This window comes from Chaetodon trifascialis, chromosome 9, assembly GCF_039877785.1.
Source record: "Chaetodon trifascialis isolate fChaTrf1 chromosome 9, fChaTrf1.hap1, whole genome shotgun sequence".
NCBI classification, from domain to species: Eukaryota; Metazoa; Chordata; class Actinopteri; order Chaetodontiformes; family Chaetodontidae; genus Chaetodon; species Chaetodon trifascialis.
The window spans coordinates 27,128,275-27,147,835 of NC_092064.1; the positions used below are offsets into that span (position 1 = coordinate 27,128,275).

Below are 19,561 nucleotides of genomic sequence, written 5' to 3' on the forward strand. Positions count from 1 at the left end.
TTCACTGGACTCTAACATAAAGTCACTTATTATTCTCATTTTATTACAGGAGCAGTTTTTGGTGACAGAATGTGTAAATCTGTTTATTATGGAGGTGAAAGTTAACTCTCAGTATAATGTAGTCCAGTACAACGCCATGACCGCCAATGACCTCAGTAATAAACACATAGACCACAAGAGGGTGGCATTAGCTCTGGGATGATGGAGCTGTGCTGAGACAGTGAACCTAAATCAGCCTTAAGCTATCAGCAAACCTTAGCGCTGTAAAACATATATAAAAGCAGACTCGTTTGCAAACAAACTGTTCACAGATCAGCTCTCCTGAAGGCAGACGTCTCATTTTGAAACCAAAGTTTTATCTCGTAGGACAGCTGCAGTTAGTTGAGCTGTCACGTGTTTCCAGGATGTCTGAAGTTGTGATGTGCTTTGTGTTGTGCAGCTTCTGTCTGATGATGATGATGTCCATGTTTTGCACAGATGGCTGCACTCCTCGTGCACAGACACATGCAGGCAGGGCTGACAGGTGTGCAGCAGGGACACTCAGGTACCCAAACACAGCGCCATGCGGCACAAATGATGACGTGGTAACACAAACACATTTGTCCTGTGATTAAACCAGTTTCTGCTTGCTTGCTTCTAGACCAGGCCAGAAGTTTTCTGTGTATTTGAAAAAGGACAATACTACAGCTGATTGCCAATTTAAATGCTTTCACTCACAATGACATGCAACAAAACTGAGATGGAGAGAAGTTATCAGATTATAATGAGTGACAGTTTCATCCCTTTTTTCCCACTTTAAAATCCACAATGCAGACCATTTCTGCCCCTTCAGGATTCACCTCAGACAGAACCTGAGTAATATAATGAGACTCCTCTGAGCTCATCTGACTGCCCTTGCTGTTATTTCCAGTAACTGCTGACTGACATTTAGACTCATTTTAACCAACATATATTAATCTCAATGCCGGGAGAGGAGCAGGCCTGTTGTTTAAAAGTCTGATCAGCATTCAGTGTTGTGTTATCATGCAGGCTCTGTCCTCCAGAGCCACACCAGTCCTCTCCGGCTCTCTGCTAGAAACAGGCCCTTGTGCTCCCAGCAGACTCCTCCGCTTTCATTTACATCTTAAGCGTCGAGCTGATGCTTCATCCACAGCAGCTCAGTGAGAGGAGGCAGTGGAGTTCAGCGTCTGGTTCAAGGACACTTCCAGAGGACACACGGCCGCTTCAGGACTGAATCCATAACTCCTCATTTATAGGACGGGGTATTAAATGTCGGGTCACCTCGCCGCCTCAGATGATGTGTAATATTTTGGTACCGCTTTCTTTTTTACAGGATGTGTGATTAAACTACTCATAAGCCAAGCTGGTGTTCAGTCGCAGCAGACGACGTGCAGCTGGGAGCGGAGGGTGAAATCTCTTTTGAAGTGGACTATTTTTAGAGATGATTTAAAGGGCAAGCCTCACAGTACGAGAAAACATTTAGGTTTGTGCATAAAACTCAAAAGTGAAATTCTCTCCTCAGAGACAGTAACCATGCAAACATCAGGAAACCAGTTGTTTATTGGAAGACGATCTTGGGAGCAAGAACTGATAACATTGAATTAATTGAATATATGACATCATATACAGTACATTAACAATACCAGCCCTGAAGGCCTCCAGCATTTCCACAACTGACGCACTCGTACACTTTCCCATTGCTGATTCAATCTCCCTCTCCAGAGACTGCGCTCCGTCTGCGTCCAGAAAAGTGCTCCAGGCCGCAGCCTGTTAGTTTTGGCCGTCTGCAGTGGTCATGGCACTCAGCAGGTGACTAAATACATCGGCTCAGCTCAACTAGACATCGTCCCCGTGTGCATACAGTACTTACAATCATGCTACAAGATGTAGGCTACTGCATTTGGTGCTACCGAATGCTCTGAGTAAAAATAACAATAAAAAAGACAAATGCATCCACAACATGTAAAACCATGATTCAGCCCAGCAGCCCTCGACAGTGTGATTTTTGAGATGATTTACAATAACTGAAAAAAAAAGGCTGCAATACACCAAGTAATATTTATTGTTAATGCCTTTTTCTTCAAATTATTAATATTTACAGGGTTCAGGCTTCTGAGAGGAAAATAATTCTTACTTTTGCGCGTTAATGTTGACTTCACTTTCTGCCTGTTAGCGTAGGCACACCTTCATTTTCAGGTATCTTCAGATAAAATGTGGATGAAGCCTTTTACAAAATACCAACGTACTCTGATCAGTGCATATTACTGAAAATGTAATTCCAGGTAATTTACTCTTTTATTCATCTTAAAAGACCTAATGTGGTACAGAATGAAATAATGCAGGAACTTCTGAGGATGAAGATTGAAACTGTATTTTTGGCTGATCGAATCTCCGCCCTCAAACCTAAACACACCATAGAGAAGTGGCACATACAAGAATTATGGCAACGTTACATCGAAAGTCTGTCAAACTCAGATGGAGAAAAAAAACAGTCTTCATGCTAAACTTGCATCATTTTAAATGTCCAGTTTGTAAAAAAAAAAAAAAACTATTTTTCACAAAACTTGTATCACTGAGATGTTCGCTCTTTTGAACCATCTCGGTCTTCTCTTGAGAAGACGAGGAGCCTCCGCCTCGTCGCTCGCCCTCGGCCACGCTGAGAGCAGATGAGAGCTCCTGAAAAACGGCCTCTGGTGTCATTGGTCCCAGTGAAATTGGCCCGTCGACTACTGCTTCATGGTGTTCTTGATGGCCCACCTCTGCCCGGAGCAGGGCTGCAGGACCAGCAGGTGGCCGAAGTAAACGTTAGCCGGCACGACCTCCAGACAGCGTCCCGTGGCTCGATTTATGATGGACTCATTCTGCGGGGCAGGAGGAGAGACAGCGGCCTGGTTTATCAGGCTGAAGCACACGTGACTGTGCCAGGCCCGATGCGGACAGATGTTTCTCATTTCATCCTCTCGGGTATCAATCAGTGTTTTAATTTGGAGAAATGAACTGAAGAACCTGCCCACCCCCAAAGGAAAATAAAAGGCTGTCCACTGCTTTTCCTGCTGGATGACACTTCCAGCTTTATAAGGTTTGAATCTTTAGCTTTTAAAATTTAAAAAAATGTAAAGCTTGAGAAAATAGATGCCAGACAAGCAGAGAGTGTCTCTAAAATAGGCCCATTAGTTCAGGCTAATTACACCACAAACAGACGACAAATTAGTTTAACAATTAGTGTTTGAAAGTGACGACCCTGAGGTATTTTCTCAAGCATATTTTAGGGGCATTTTTTCCAAATTCGCTTTAAAGAGCCTCACAATGTAAAGATTTAATCATACTTCAAAGCACCAATAACACACTCATTCTCACCTCTGCTTCTCTACAATGTTCACATCATGCTTACGTTACTCAGCACTCAAAACACAATGAAATTTGTTCTTACGAACAAACACAAAATGAATCTCTTAATGCTTTTCACTTCTAACCTGAGAGAAATGCCACGTCTTCTGCCTCACGTTGGTCACCTTGTCACAGTTGAGGAGCTGAGGGAAGCTGCTGATCTGATCATCCACCACGCAGCGGGTGTCCTCCCCGGTGCTGCCCAGGGGGCCCAGGAACAGCTGCCCCTCTTTGGTGTAACGTCCCAGCTGAGGGGAGACACACAGCCGGCGCGCATGCAGCGGGATGAGAAACATGCCGCATCGCGTCCACTGTTGAGTTTCACAGTTTGAGAGGCTGAAAGTGTCAGTCACAGCGCTGCGTCAGCAAGGTCCAAACCCCCTGAGATTCAGGAGATTCAGGACAACTGCTGTATTGTCTGGAAACTGGTGAGCACAGAAAGTCAAAGCTTGCTTGTAAATAATCAGATTTCAGCCCCTCAAACTGTTTCTTTTCCTGACATCTGAGCATCTGCTTTGTACTGGATCTCTGAATGTGAGCACTTCAAACCGCAATTATCTTGTTAACGTTAAACAGCTCATTCTCCAGCTCTAATGAGGCTTCGGTCCAGTCTTCAAGTGTCAAGGCAGCCCAGTTTGATGAGTCTCTCTCTGCACGGCCCCCCTGAGGGCTCTGCTGCTGCACTGCTACAGACATGGTAAAGCGCGTGCAGAGGACTTTAAAGTGTGCTGTGTGTGCAGTGTGTAAGCCAGGTGTTGTAGGTACATTTTGAGCTAAAAATCTGAAAAATCCCACTTGCAGTCCCTAGAGGTCAGTGCTGCTTCTTAACACACTGCATAAAGGGAGAAACTGCTGCACTAATAAAACTGAACTGTTTCCTCCAGTGGATGATTCTTTGAAGAAACTACTTTTAGCTCTGCTAGCTGTTAACATTTTATTACCAGAGGATTTCAGCTGAGCCTGTGTGAGAAACACAGCCGTAAATCACGTCACTGGTGAAAGACACTGATGAGTTATGTGTGTGTGAGAGATGCATTCTGGGTCGTACCTGAGGACCCCACCCATGGCAGGGGTGCAGGGTGGCCGTGTGGTTCTCCTTCATGCCCTGATCCATGCACAGGTGGCTCACTTTGGAATTACGAATCTGAAATCAAAAAGCATTTTTGAAAATGCGTCCTAATATTCCCAAACAGTATTTAGGTATTCTCGAAACCTCTCACAGTACGTGTCAGTGAGATAAAGAGCGCAGATTTGACATTTATTACACAGTGTTTCCGACACCACAGCTCCCACAGCGTGCAGGTTCGTGCTCTGTGGGTTCTTTGTAGCTGTCTTTTTGTTTGGGGTTCAGACGTTTTTCAAACCCCTCAGGATTCATTTTCTTTCCTATCTCTCACTCCATCTGTTTCAGGGGTTTATCCCTTTGTGCAACGCAGCAGACCGTAGACGTGCGAGCCTCTCTCTCCGGTCTCTTTCTCCTTCATGTCGGTTTGACTGCTGACTCACCTCGCCGTAGAACAGCGTGTTGTTGTACCTCCTCATCTCTGGGTAAACATTGTCGAGGTACCACTCAAAGCTTTTACACTGCAGACTCTTCCTCAGCGCAACCCTCTGAGAGACGTCTCCGTAATCAATACCGTGGTTCTGCAGGAGCACGAGGAGACGTTACGGGGAGTCAGAAGCTTTGCAGAAGCATTTTTCTCTGCATGAACAGTTGAAATGTCAAAACAACATTTTGGTGCATTGTCTATTTTGCTATCATCTAGTTATTACTAGCACAACAGTGATTCAACTTATTTTCAGTTAATAAAGGTTTGTACTCAAAACTCTTTATATCTCCATCAACAGCACCAAACGTTCATGTGCAATAAGCAAAGTAAGAGCAGCAGTTAGCATGTTAGAGGCTGTTCTGTAAAACAAGACCGTCTCACCTCCATGGGGATGTTCCAGGCCAGGTAGACGTTGGACTTGTACTCGTCCATCCACACCTCAGCCACACGCAGAGCGTTACGCCGTGTGTGGAAAGCTATGTTACTGTGGTAGGGTTTCTTCATCCGTGCGATGTGAGCCACCCTGGAACAAGGCAGCACCTCCATGCTGCCCCCACACAGCCACACCTGCAGGGAGGTGGTGTTAAAGAACCCGATACACCAGATATGAGCTGATGGACAAAAGTACTTTTTAGATGCAGATTTGGGTATTAATTTTACGATCAGGGCACTACAGGTGATCCCTTTCACATTACAGAGTAATTAGAGTCACTGTTCATATTAAATAACTGATTAAATCCGGCTGAAAGCCACTAATCCAACACTAAGAAGTGTTTTAAAAGGCTCATCATGTATCGACACAGAGAGAGAGGTTTGGAAAATGTTGATATTCTTTCCTTTGCTTTTCAGTCAAAAACCCAGAATAACCCTGCAGAACAACAACTGACTCCAATCTCTCGAGCTACTCAGCGACACACTGCCTAACCTTCCCGCTCCATCTGACCTATTTATCTCCATTGCCCTGCTGCGAGCTGCACACACAGGACTGGTCCTCCAGGACTCCTAATGGGGCCTCATTTATCAGCAGCGCCACGCTACGGTGGCCACTGCTCCACTTAAACCTACAGGGGCAAAGAGGGGGCAGGAATGAAAGGGAACTGGGTGACACACAAACCCTGATGCCCAGTTCGATGTTCTCTCCTCCGTAGACGTCCATGCCTGAGTCGAGCAGGCCGAGTTCGCCGAAGTAGTCACGGTTGGCCACGAAGGAGCAGCCAATCATAGCGGGAGTCCTGCGAGGAGGAACACGCAGTATGACATCAAGTGACGCTGAACACTTGCACATGTGGCGTCTGTGGCTTTGTGAATGTAAGTCAGATGCTCTGTATGTCTGTGTGAACGCAGATAATACGGAAATATATAATCAATATGAGAATCTGCACCATTTCATTCTTTTTCTCTTTTTAAAAATCTGAAAATTTAATGACTTTTATTTGAATTTGAAAAAATGGCTGAAAATCAGATTAGAAAAATCTAATTCGCAGCATTTTTTTCACACTATGCTTCTTTCTAATGACTTTGAGGACGTCTAGCATTCGATCAGCAGCTTATTTGTTGTTTTCTCGTCATTTCTTCCTCACTCATCCCAAGAGGATCTCCTTAATAAGAGGAGTGAGATCCTCCGTTTTTAGCAAACAGCCGACGTCCATTGTTGCATTTTTTTGTGCGTGGCTTCATCTAAGTGTGTGTTTAGAGGAAGTTGGCTCGCCTGATGGGAGCGGATATGTCGCCCTCGTCCCACCACTGTTTGGGCGGGTTGATGTACATGCACCACAGCTCCCAGTTGTAGCCGTGGCCCGAGTTCTCGTAGCGCTCCACCTCGAACGTGTCGTGCTTGATGTTGTCGATGGAGGGCAGAATAATCCTCTTGTGGTCCTCTTTTATTCTGGCCAGAACCGGCTCGGCCCTGACAAGAGAGCGAACACGCAGACGTGAACACACTTTCCAGACACGAAGCAAAAGACAGGCGGCACAGAGCTTCTCTTAAGATCTCCACTCTCACCCACTTCAGTCAGTCAGAAAGTCCCTCAGTTGTACCGTCTTTATTACAGATTCTATTTGATTGTGCTCAGTGCGGCTCTGGAGGCCACGCGTCTGTTTATGCCGAGTGAACTGGGCTGTGTACATACTCTAAAGTACACACCGAGCTGGAAAACGAATAGCAGACCTACAAAAAGGTGTCAGAGTCGAGTGTTTACGTCTCGGCCAAATCAGTTTCACCTTTTAAATGATTACTTGAGATGCACTTCCGTGAACAGGCTTCTGAGCAATATCCTGTTTTAGGGCTGGCTTTATGTCCTGTTTGTTATTTGACGATGTCCTGCGGTATCTTTTAATCCTGATTTTACAGGCTCGACCCTTCTCCTCTCTTCATCTTAAAACTTCTCAGGTGTGAAATTGCTTTGTGTGAGTTCCTTTTACAGCGCCTCTGCTATACCTGTGCTCTGTCCTCTGCTTTTCTGTAAAACACTCTGTGATACACAAAGTCTATTATTGTTATTGCCTGATTTGTAATCCTACTCTGTTTGGTTTGGAATACTGAGTTCCAATATTCAGAAATGTGAAGCTCATTCTCCCTGAAAAGACAAAAGATGATCCTAAAAGGATTTTTCCTTCCAGACATCACTGACATCTACTCAACCACTGGAGTACAGTTTTTCCATACGCATGCCAGATTTATTCACCAGGATGGGGTGAACTCCACGTGGGCGTCAAAAAATCCCGTCACCTCGGCGGTGGCCACCTTCCAGCCCTCGATCCTGGCTCGGATCAGTCCCTCTCTCTTCTGGTTCCTGACGATCTTCACCAGGCCGGGGTAGCGCTTGTTCACGTACTCCTCCAGCGGTCCTTTCAGCTGCTCTGCAGTCAGAAAGGCCGGAGAGAAACTGTGTGACCGGAGGAGACGCCTGGAGGCCACACCAGACAACTCAGACCATGATGTAAACAAGGGCAGAAAAGCAAAGTATACGTGAATATTGATTTCTGAGGATGCACACAATCAATGCTCCAAATGGACGCAGGATGCACAAGAAAGGGAAAATACTTCATAATTTTCATTTTCAGTGCATCATTTAATAAACTGTAATTAATCAGTGAAGAAAAGTGGCACATTCATTTCTACTTAGTTGCATTTAGCCAGTAGCGTAGCAGCACAGAGTCCAGAAAGGACCATCCTGAAGCTCCCGTTCAGGAGCTGCGAACTCGTTTTGCACAGAGATCGTCGTCGCTGCATCAGCGCAGAGATGCAGAGCGCTCGTCTGGGCCTGACACAGATCGGCTGTGTGACGTACGCCGACCGCTCGCCACATCGGCCGGGCCTGAAAAGGACGTAAACAACCAAACGAAAAGCTCCACCGCGGTACACACTGATCAGTTTTCATGGGAAGAAAAACACACAAACGCAGACACACAAAGATGACATGAATCTGCTCACACACACCAAACACAGGCTGCGGCTTCCTGAGCGCCATCCACTGCTCCACCTTTCATCTCTCAATCAACTCATGAGCCTCACCCCCACCCCCCGAGACCCAAACACTCGAAACCCTTCTCCCTCTGCATCACACACACACACACACACACACACACACACACACACACACACACACACACACACACACACACACACACACTTAAAAATTCCCTTAACAAAACCACATTTCTCATGCTCTCTGTTTTCCATCTCTCTCTCTGCCTCTTTTTATTTCTGTCTCAATAACACACACTCTTGATCACAAACTCATTTCCCATGCTGTGTTTTCTCTCTCTCTCTTTCACACACACACACACACACACACACACACATCCTCGGGTGTGTATGCTGTGAGGCCGGGTGACTCGTGCAGGCAGTGACAGTGGTGAGTGCTGTTTGTTTGCATGCCTGCCATGTCGTCCCCTCTGTGATGGACAACCAACAGTTTCAAGTGGGAGGGCAGTGGGGGGGGCTGCTCAAACACTCTTTTGAAGGATGAGCCTGGCGATATTTTTCTTATTACTGTCAAATCCCATGAAAAGACCAACAGAGAATTGATCCTGCAACAAGTATTTTCTTTGTGCTTATCCCTGAGAGCCGTCGCCGTCGTCCCTCCGTGTGATCCTTTATCACAATGAACGGCTTGAGTCAGTCACCATGCTGCAGTCAAAAACAATCACGACAACACCAAATGTGTTTTAAAGGCAAATTCAGACGAGGTCTCGCTTGATAGATCTGCACTCAGGTTGTAAACAAAGCTGCCGTTAAAGCAGATGAATTAAATGACTTAATTCAAAGGTAAAACTTGTGAGAGCACCTGTAATGTTGTTAATCGTCGCTCATTGCACAGGGAGAGCAGAGCCACGCCGTCAGCGTGACGGATGTTTACAGCTACAGTTTGGGTAATGCTTTTACCGTCTGACTGTGTTTTCTCCTCCAATAAAAATATCTGTCTGCTCGTTTCTTTCTGCATCGCACATCTTTTTTTGCTAAGATGCCAGAGCTCAGCAGATAACACAGCGGGTATAACGTCTTCTAGGTTTTACCAGCAGGGATAACGGTCGTAACGAACCTGAATGCTTAACCACGGCTGAAGCTAGCTAGTCCAAAGCAAATGCACTATTTTCTGAGTAAAGTTAGCAGAAAACATACGTTTGTGACAGTTGTTTTTAATACAGATGTGTGTCTCGGGCAGAGGCCGGTGGGCTCGGGCCGAGTGAAACACGAGGCAGGGAGTCAGACTGTGCTGACTGTTGGTTTTGGTCTTTTCATGAGATTTGCTGAAAATGAGAGAAATGGAATGACACCAGCCTCATCCTCCAACGCCTCGACTATCTCGTCTCTCTCTCGTTTCCTCGTTATTTGTCTTTGTTTTCCGTTCTGTCTGATTGCTCTCTCTCTCTCCGACCTCGTTTATCTTAGAGCCTCTACATCTCTCTTTCTCTCCCCGTCTCTCTTCCTGCCACTTCCTCTAATAGCCTGGTTGCTCTTTCAGCCTCTCCTTTCATTCTCTGATGCCTCTTCATCGCCGTGTCTCTCTTCTTCCTTCTCCCTCTTTTTCTCTCGTGCCTAACCCTTCATCCCTCTTCACTCCTCAACCTTTTCTCTCCTTCTTTTGGCTTCATCCCATCTTCGCTAATTTCTCCCTAACACCCCTCGCTCTTTCTCCTTCCCGCACCTCCCCTCTCATTTTCGCTCTGCCTGGTTTCATCTCCATCTCCTCCCCTCGTCTTTCTTTCTGTCCCTTCATCTCACAAAACCCAGCTTGGCAGCGCTGCCCAATAAATAAGACGGGGACATCTCTCCCGTGACATCCAATTGTGGCGCTCCGCCTCTATCTGCCTGTCTGCCCCGCAAACATTCGACACCATCAGTCACCTCAGGAAACGCTGCTGCTCAAAAGCAATGACGACGGCCTTTGTGAAGGAGGTGCTCGTCACCTTGTCAGGCCTGCAGAGCCGTGCTACAAGTTTGATGCTTTCATCCCACATAACAACACTTCAGAGAGCCACGCGTCAGCATGCTGATGAGGAACATGCATGCAGTGGTTTCCTGTGGTGCTGATAATGTTTAGATACAGTACAGCTGGGAGCCATAACCATCCCATCATCACTGCGAAGAGGCCTTACATGAACAGTTTGATACCACAGCTCGTATCTGTGCACTGCACTGCTCGGGGTCAAGGAACAGCCCGGCACAGAAACCCTCTAAAACGACAAATTGTTGCTTTCACGCTTGGGTTTTTGCACATGTAAACAAATGAGCTTCAGAGGAGCTCGCAGATGCATCTTGTTACCACTGGACGGAGCCGACTTTCCAGCGTTCATACTGACATTGAGCAGAATCAAGCCGCTAATCTAACTCTCTGCAAACTCTTCACTCTCTTCCTTTGAGGCCATATGGATTTTTTATGTAATTATAGCGTCTCTCACCTTATTCTGACAGCCTTGTGGAGAAATGAGACAATCGGCGTCAGAATTGGTGCAATCCGTGTGCCGCTTTCAGCCCTTTCATCCGGCTGAATCGGCCTCGGGAGATTAGCAGCCACAAAGTTGTCACACCAAAGTCAAAACAACTCTTTTCCTGAAATGCTGCAATATCATTCAGTTCGCTCATAACTTCAATTCACACACACACACGCCTGAATCAAATGACAAAAACAGGATCAAAAACGCAACATCCCTGGCAGAAGTCATGAAAATCTGCCTGGGATAGCAAATCAAAACCCTTTATTTCTCTAATCTAGTCCCTTTTCTGAGTATCTGATGGCACAAATTACCACTAATTACAAGGATACTGAATCATTACTTGACTTTTGGGTCTCCTCCCATTATTGTGAGGAGAGAGCAGGCCGTGAATCAAAGTGAGAGGCCTGCTGGGAGCTTTCTTTCACCCTCTGGTTGTTCAGCCTCTACAGGCAGATATTGTATTTCACTTAAGATACAAGTCTGAACAAGTAAAAGGCTTCGTGTGGGATTTGGGGAAGGAAATCTTCCATTTCTACTGACCGTCATCGCTGTTGTCGTCCACCAGGATGATTTCTTTGAGCAAGTGCGCCGGGGTGTGATTGACAGCTGAGTGGACCGAGCGCAGGATCACTGACAGGGCCTCGTTGACGAAGATGAAGATGAGGGAGATCTGGGGGAGGTCTCTCGGGTAGCTGACCTTTCTGCATCTGCACAGAGACATGCAAACACACCGCACCGTCTGTAAAACGAAGCCTTTCCGCGGCCGCCTGTGAGCCCAGCGTTCCACGCTTCGCACGCTCCACTCGTCCTCCATTATGGCTGTAAAAGACCAAAGTGCCTCCACGGAGCTGCTGACATCTTGTTCGATGAGGCTGAAAGGAAAACCACGTGCCACTTCCTGTTCAAGCAGCCAGATTGGCCTTTCATGGCGTGCAGATAGGAGGCCTGTTTTTGTTTCTCGCTGCTGTTCTGATGAAGAGGAAAGAGGCCGGGCGAGGCTCTGAGCTCAGTGAGAGCGGGACAGGAAGCGCCTGCCGACGTGTCCTCTACTACTTCCTTTAATCAACAATCTTATTTACCACCTAAAATTAAAATTACAAGAAATTCTGTAATAAATTCAGAGTTTTCATGAAAATTCATGCGGTCAGATGACAGTTGGCTGGGTTTTATTTTAGCATTTTTTGGCAGGAAACCCTAAAAAAACAGATGCCAGCATGGTTGTTGGTGAATTAACCATCAACGTTTCACAAGAAAAAGGCTTTAATTGTTAATATTATGTGATGATATGAACGTCAGGAATATATTTAATTCAGAGACACCATTTCTTCTTGAACAAAAGAGCATACAGTTGCAGAGAAGGCGCTGTATGCGCCCCCCCCCCCGGGCTCTGCAGAGACAAAAGCAGCTGATACATATCACACTGATACAGAGAATATATGTGCATAATGCAGCAGGCAGGAGATGCCATGCCAATTATGGTAATAAGAGGTAAGAACAGGAGGAGGCAGGGATGGTGCAAATCAGCGAAACCAGTAAAAGCAGCGTGTAGCAGATAGAAGACAGCAGCATGAGCGATTACAAGTGTGAGAGTGTGAACGTGTCACATTACAAGTACAGCTCCATTGACTAATCTGAATGTGACTGTGAGAGTCAGCTCACAGCTCCTCTTCTGGCATTTCTCTGCTGCAATTTCTTCTTACTTATCAGCCGATATATACGCCCATACTGATATATCTGTTTTAAGTTAAAATCTGTTGTCCCTATGTGTCAGCCGGCCGTGACTGCTAAACATGTAACATGTTGGAAAAAGCAGGTTTGGACGGATAAATGTCTTATAAATGTATTTGATCTTTGTTTCTTTCCGTCCCTCTCTCTCTCTTCACCGCCGCCTCCGGCTCTGCTGGGTAAGGAGACCTCAGACTGCAGCTCACATGCTGCTGCTAAGCCTGAAGATATCACACCCCAACACGCTTCACACGCCACTTTGATCCCGGCAACATAAAAGACCCCCCGTGTGACAAATGAGAGCGCTGGATTCTGATGCCAAGCTCCACCACCCCGACGCACACACATATGCAGCCGGTGGCCGTGAAGGGTCGAGGGCTTTCTCATCATCCCTGACTTTCAAATGGAAGGAGTGTTACTCACGTAACCAGCAATGTGGGCCAGAGACACTATTTAAAGGAGCATTTACAGAGACCTGCACCGTGCGTGCAGATACAACATCCTGCACACTGCTTGCAACTTCCTCAAATATGAGCGGGAGGCACTGATGAAGATCCCTCCAAACAAACGCATGTGTGCTGGGACAAGTGGTGGCAATACCTAAAGGATGGCACATAAGGGGGGGGCTGGGGTGGTGGAGGGAGCTGCCTTTGCACAGCGAGAAGTGTCAGGTTGGCCGTGTCGTACACCTGCCTAAATGTGATTGGATGTGACTCGTCCACCGATTGCCACATAGCTGCGAATGATCCAGTTATTGTGGAGCATGAATGGATCAGCTGATGCCAATCAGCTAATGCAAGTGGGACCTGAACTCTGGCTACCCTCCATTTAAATAATTCATCAGCAACATGTCTTTCCATAACCAGCATCCCAGTTTTACAGAGCACGCTGAGCAGTTCTCATTGGGACTTTTTTGGTAGAAAGCAGCTCCAGTGGTAAGCGTTCACGGCGTGTTCAGCGCATTAACCACGGAGCCGAGATAAGAGCGCTGTGAATGTGATTTTACAGGACGACAAACAACTTTCTGTTGATCTCCACTCTGCTGGCTGGAGGCAGAAATCTCAGACAGATCTCATCCCAAAACCAAAGCCTGTTAGAAACCACTCCAGGTTCATGAGAAACTACTTTTATGTGATTGTTGTGAACCAGCCTTGAAAGTGAAATTTTAAGTTCATCCACTCACTTGCCAGGCCGGTGGTCCGGTATGGTCCGATCCAGAGAGATCCTGTCGCTGAGGTAGGCATTGTAGCCGTATTTCTCCCTCAGGTATTTAGCGTCACTCTCCTCCGCTGGCGACAGCGTGGCGGGGAGGCCACCTTTACCCCGACCCCCGAAGCCCTCAATCAGACCCAGAGATTTGGACAGACCTGCACGAGGCAAACAAGATTACAAGACCACGTCAGGACCCTTCAGTCTCTCTCCTCTCAGTCACTCTGTGGCGACTCTGGTGGCAGCAGACAGTGAAAACAGGTGAACGTCTGGGCTGAATTCACATTATGACAAGTGCTGAAGTGTAGGCCTGTTCCGAGGAGTCCTGCTGAGGTCAGCAGGTCCTTTGGAAAAGCGTGAAACACTGCGTTTAGCGCTAAAAGTCAAAAACATTTCGATTTCTACGCTGCAAACTTCAAGGCTTTCACGGTTCAAATTAGGGACAAAATAAGAGCCTCCTCACTGTGACTGAGTGTATTTGTGGGTGGCAGTGATTGAAGTGACTATCCCTCAAAGTGGTAAGCTGTGTTCAAGCCTCTGTGTGGGCAAACTGCTGCTGAACCTCCCTCCTCTGACCTCCCTGAAAGACGTTACCCCTCCAGGGTTTAATGAAGCACAATGCACGATGAGGAAACAAGCTTGAGCATCACGACTTTAACTTAAAGATTACTTTAGCGAACTGGAAGAGTTCGAGCTCAGATGCTCTTTTCTCATTAATGTAGGATAACTTCATCCATTCAAACCCAGATTTTACACTGATTCAACATTTTACTGCAAATTAATCAGCATTTCATTGATCTTTGCTGCCGCGCTGCAGAAACTGTTAAATATATGTAACAGTTGGTGATGTTTCCCTCACAGGTCTGTGAGGTGGATTTAGAAACACCTGCTTTCATAACTGATGGAGGTGATGTAGCCGGGGGGCGGGATGTGTGGACAGGCAAGCCAGGCAGTCGCTTGGAGCCCCCGGCCATTGATAGGCCCGGGCTTTCAAGGACCTCTGTTGGTCCCTGGACCTCACTTTGAGAACCACTAATCTATTTTTTCAGTATTCATCTCAAATGTCCCAGAAATTGTGCATTTATGTGTGCAAAAACCAAATTTTTGCGGCGTGCATGGGTGGGGGGCCCAAGGGATTTCTTGCTTGGAGCCCCAAGAGACCCTAGCAATGCCAATGGATGTAGCAGGTGTTTCAGGGGCCCGGAAACAAGCTCTGTGTGGTTTGCACTGCAGACTTTAGGTAATATTAAGAAACTTCACATTTTCAAGTCAGGGCTCCAGGATGAAGTCAGACTTTTCCCTCCTCTGCAGATTCCCTGAGGGAAATCAGGCTGACGTGTTATTTCAGTTTGAGTGTCACACTGCTCCTCACCGTTCAGCTGCCTGTACACCACGTCCTCCAGCGAGCTCAGCCTCTTCAGCAGCACCTCGTGGCTGATGCTGGGCCCCTGCGCCGTCCCGTTGCCCCGGGGCCTCTTCCCGTCAGCCGGAGCCTCCGGGCCGGCGGCTTGGACGCTGCGCGTGTTGCACTTGGCCCAGAAAGTCATGAACCCAGCAACAGCCAGCACGTTCAGCACCAGTAAAACCCTCCATCTTCTGAACACAAAAGCCATTAAAAAGTCGCCCGTGTCCGCGCTCGGAATGGTGGGGGGACAGCAGGGGGGAGCGTCTCCGGAGAAGCCGTAGGTGTCACAGATTCAGGGCTCCCTCGGCTTGCGATGTGCGGAAAGCTGCAGGGATAATTCAGCAGTGGTGAGAATTCAGGTTAACCAGCAGAAACGCTGCTGCAGTTGTAGCCATTGCACTGACTCCTGCTCATAAATCTGTTCTTACCATTTGGCACCGGGGTTATTTTAGGTTGCATCCCCCTTCTGAGGAAATTTGGGGCGCCTGGCCATCGGCTTTCATCCGTGTCACCGCCACTTCAGCCCGGCTTTAAGATCATGCACGGATGATGCGAGACAAAGACACCGGTAGATGTTGATCTTGAGGAACAAATACTCCTAAATAATGTAACAGTGAGGAGATGATCAAGTCCGTTTTTCTTCCTCCTTTGCGTCTGACAGAAGTCGGCAGTGATGCGACTGAGAGGCTGCGCGCAGGAAAATCCGCGCAGAAGACAACTCAGGGAAAACCTCCCAGCTGTTCAGTCAGCCTTTCCGCTCCCAGAAAGCCTGCTCGAGCATCGTCTTCCACCCGTTTCAGGCCTAATATTCTCAGTGAGATGCCACAGAGGAGCCTGCGCGGACGGTCAGCCGACAGCGGCGGTTCAAGAGCCGCAGCATCCTCCGCTGAAGGCGCAGACGATCCGGGAACGCAGCAGCGGCAGCGAAGAAATGCGTCCTGATGTCTCGTTTTCTGTCACATTTCCCTCATCCAGCCCGCACATACCGACGTCTTCCTGTTAGTACACACGCCCTTCTTGTTTGTTGTGCCTTGTTATTTCCTCTAATTCTCCTTATAACCTACACAGCGCTTAATAAGGGCGCGGGGAAAAACGTGGAGTGGATCCGGCGACGCTCCGCTTCGCAGTGGGTCAGAGGTGGTGGGTGGGGTGTCTGTTCACCGCCACCCAATTAGCTGCAATTAGGAGAATATTCAAATGTTTCTCAGGGGTTCCCACAGGAGGGTTTCTTGGGCGCACAAGGGGTCTTCAGGGTGGATTTCTTTGTCCCTTTTAGGCGAAAATTTTTCTGCTATGTTGATTTCAGTGTTATTTCAGTCACCCTGAGCACAGAGGGATAAAGTTTAGTCTGTCCAGAAATGACATTACTTCACAAAGCTGGTAATTCTGCAGTATTTTACACCATCTCAGGTTGTGCTCCTCCTCACGGGGACAAACCTCTTCTAGTCCAACAACCTGTGTTTTCTTTGTCCTAAAAATACTCTTGAACAAGTAAAAGTACCCAATGCTTAATAGTATTTCAGCACAGGCCTATTAACAGCAAACTGCACTTGAGTATCAAAGTAAAAGCAGACGTTGTAAAGAAGCGAAGCGTTGAATAATTGATGCATTAAGGTGTAAGCAGCATTTTAATGTTGGAACTGCAGGTGGTGCTCGACTAATGCTGCTCTGTACACGGCTGGGTGGCACAACGTTTACCAGCTCATTAAGTGTTTTTCATGCACAAACACACCAAACCAGGAGATCAGATGACTGAAAAGTTCAGACTCTCACTCTGAAGCTGCAAACACCGGCCAGTCCGCCTTAAAATTGGGCTTCTGTGTATTAATTGAGAGCATGAGCTTGGGATTTTCCACTGCTGCGTCCTCTGTTCTGTGAATCTAAACTGTGACCCAGTTAGAATAAAACACTCGCTGTTACATCTGAAGAAGCATGTCATCTCCGTGAAGCAAAACGCCCCAAAACAGCAGCTTTTTCATTCAAAGCCGCCGTGTAAAACAACTCAATGGTCCTCTGATGCCATTTCATTAGGACATACTAACATATACTTTCTATTTTGGGGGCGGTGGTTTGGGTGAGTGTGCATGTGTGTAAGCACATATTTAGTGAAGCTTTATTCCAGATTGATTTGGTTCAATGTGTATTTGCAATATGGAGACCTACTCCTGCAGAGCAGGCCTCTTTAAAGTCTAAAGGCTGCATTTAAAGATCTACAGCTGGGAAAGATTCGCATGTTGGTAGTGTAGGTATACTGTTGAACTAGTGCTTTATTTCACTGTATTAAAATGTGTGAGTTTGTGCAGAAATGGGTCACCCAGATAGCTGGAATGAATCAAGGAGCTCAATAACTCTGCAGCTTACAGAGAGACATGCCAACTCTGATCTGCAGGCAACCCAGGAGGAAAGAGACAGTCTGAGAGTGCGTGTGCGAGGGGGGAAAGAGGTATAGTGAGATCAAAACCAGCGCTCGATCGTGTGAGACGAATCAAGAAACCCAAAGAAACATCAAGGGAGAGGAGGAGAGCATCAGTGAGGTGCACAAAAGGAGGCAGAGACACAGAGAGAAAAGGGGAAAAGAGAGTTTTGGAGAAGGCGGGAGGAGAGCGCAGACGCTGGGGAGGAATCAGGATTCAAAGGCAGGAAAATTCCTCAAGCAGCAGCGAGAGACACGCTGAGACGCAGGAGAGAACAAAAGGGGGAAATGTAAGAGGGAGAGATTGCATGACAGCAGCACAGAAGACAAGAGGGTAAAAAAAGACGTGTGAGAGCAGATTTGACTTGATATCTGTTGACGGGGCGAACGTGAGAGTCTCCAGCGCTCTGTGGACCCCTCCAGTGGCCGTGGAGGCAGCTCATGGGCGGAGCAGGCAGGTTGAACTGCTCGCAGCCTCATCAGACCTCGTCTCAAACCAGCCGACACCCCCCTTGTTTTCCTGCTGACCCCCTCCAGACTGGACGGCTTCACTGTTACTGTTACACTGAGTTTGGTCGTTCTGATTAGAGCAGAGCTGCAATCAAGGAGACGAGCTGAAGACGCCCACGTGGGTTCGCGAGGCCTTTGACAGCGAGACAGGAAGTTCCATTAAGTTCCAGGGAAGAGGAGGGTGAGGGGAGAACAAAGTCAGCAGGATAATTACTGGAGGAATGGGAGGGTGAGGGCTGGTTGGGAGTGATGGGGGATTTCGTGAGATTATCCTATAAATAGTGTGGCAAGTTTCTTTAGTCATCATGGGCAGGATGTAACTCTGGCACACGAGCGATAAACTGTTCTAAAAATTAGCCCTGGGCTTAGCACCTCTGCACAAGTTAATGCCATTCTCCACGAGACTTTAGGAGTTGCTGAGCAGGATTTGAGTCTGACTGAGTTAATCAGTGCACTGTGGGGACGAGATGTGGTCCAAACTCTGGCTCCGTCTCTTCCCGAGAGCTCGCTTCATGTATGCAACGGTACACTTATTGTTCCTGTGGGAGTCTGCTGTGACCTCAGCTGGCTTTGGCAGATGCGAAGACAAATTGACCTTCATGTGGGATTGAGCGGAGGGTGTTATTTTCCGGGGGATCAGAGTGGGTATGCAGCACATGGCGGCGGGGCGGCGGGGTGGCATGCCTCTTCTAGGCTCAGCCTGAGAGCCAAGGGGTACTTCAGGTCATCACCACGCTTTCAGCGCACCTTTACTGTGTGTCCCCGTCTGGAATGGACGCTGTGTTTGGTCACCAGAGGCTTCAAGGTCAAACATGGTGACATGAACATCCCTCCCTCTGACACACTGTGGCTCACTCAGCAGCGCTCTTTTTCTGCCATGGCGACATATTTCTGTAACCGCCAGTAATCAATCACAGACTGCATTTTTTTACAGCGAGGCAAACTGTTGTTAGTCATGTGTTAGCAAAACACCATGAGAGCTTGCTCAAGAGCTCATAAGCAGATCTGAGGCCTGTCTGAGGCTCGAACCACAATCTCCCGGCTGAGGAGCGACTTATGGCGAAGCCTCCTCGCCACCGTACGCGGCCAAATGAACTCAGTTTCCACCGCGTGCAGCAGAGCAGAGTTTCTCACAGCTCAGTGTGTAACGCGCAGTGACAGCGCCGCAGCAGGTGGGACTCTTCAGCGAGCCAATCAGTCGGATCGGTTTACAGACGAGACGCGATGCGAGATGACAAACTCAGATAAAACTTTACTGACGAGTGAAGACAGAGAGAGACATGAAAACACCATCATGCCAAGAAACGCCTGAGCTGCGCACTCATGCTACACACACACACACACACACACACACACACACACACATCGTAACAGCAGCATCTGCTGTCCGGCGTGTGTCAGTCCTGTCCTCATCCTGTCATC

The 19,561-nt window shown here is 47.5% G+C and overlaps 1 protein-coding gene across 1 annotated transcript; it reads right to left on the minus strand.

Moving 5' to 3' along the window:
- Positions 1 to 1,543: 1,543 nt before the first annotated feature.
- On the minus strand, positions 1,544 to 16,341 carry galnt17 (polypeptide N-acetylgalactosaminyltransferase 17). The gene is made up of 12 exons (XM_070970737.1): positions 15,645 to 16,341; positions 15,184 to 15,541; positions 13,786 to 13,969; positions 11,418 to 11,584; positions 7,622 to 7,796; positions 6,646 to 6,843; positions 6,052 to 6,169; positions 5,319 to 5,504; positions 4,894 to 5,031; positions 4,436 to 4,531; positions 3,474 to 3,635; positions 1,544 to 2,861 (listed from the first exon to the last, which is right to left on the minus strand). The coding sequence occupies exons 2-12, from the start codon at positions 15,422 to 15,424 to the stop codon at positions 2,727 to 2,729; spliced, it is 1,800 nt and encodes a 599-aa protein (XP_070826838.1). The 5' UTR covers positions 15,425 to 15,541; positions 15,645 to 16,341; the 3' UTR covers positions 1,544 to 2,726.
- Between the last annotated feature and the right edge of the window lie 3,220 nt (positions 16,342 to 19,561).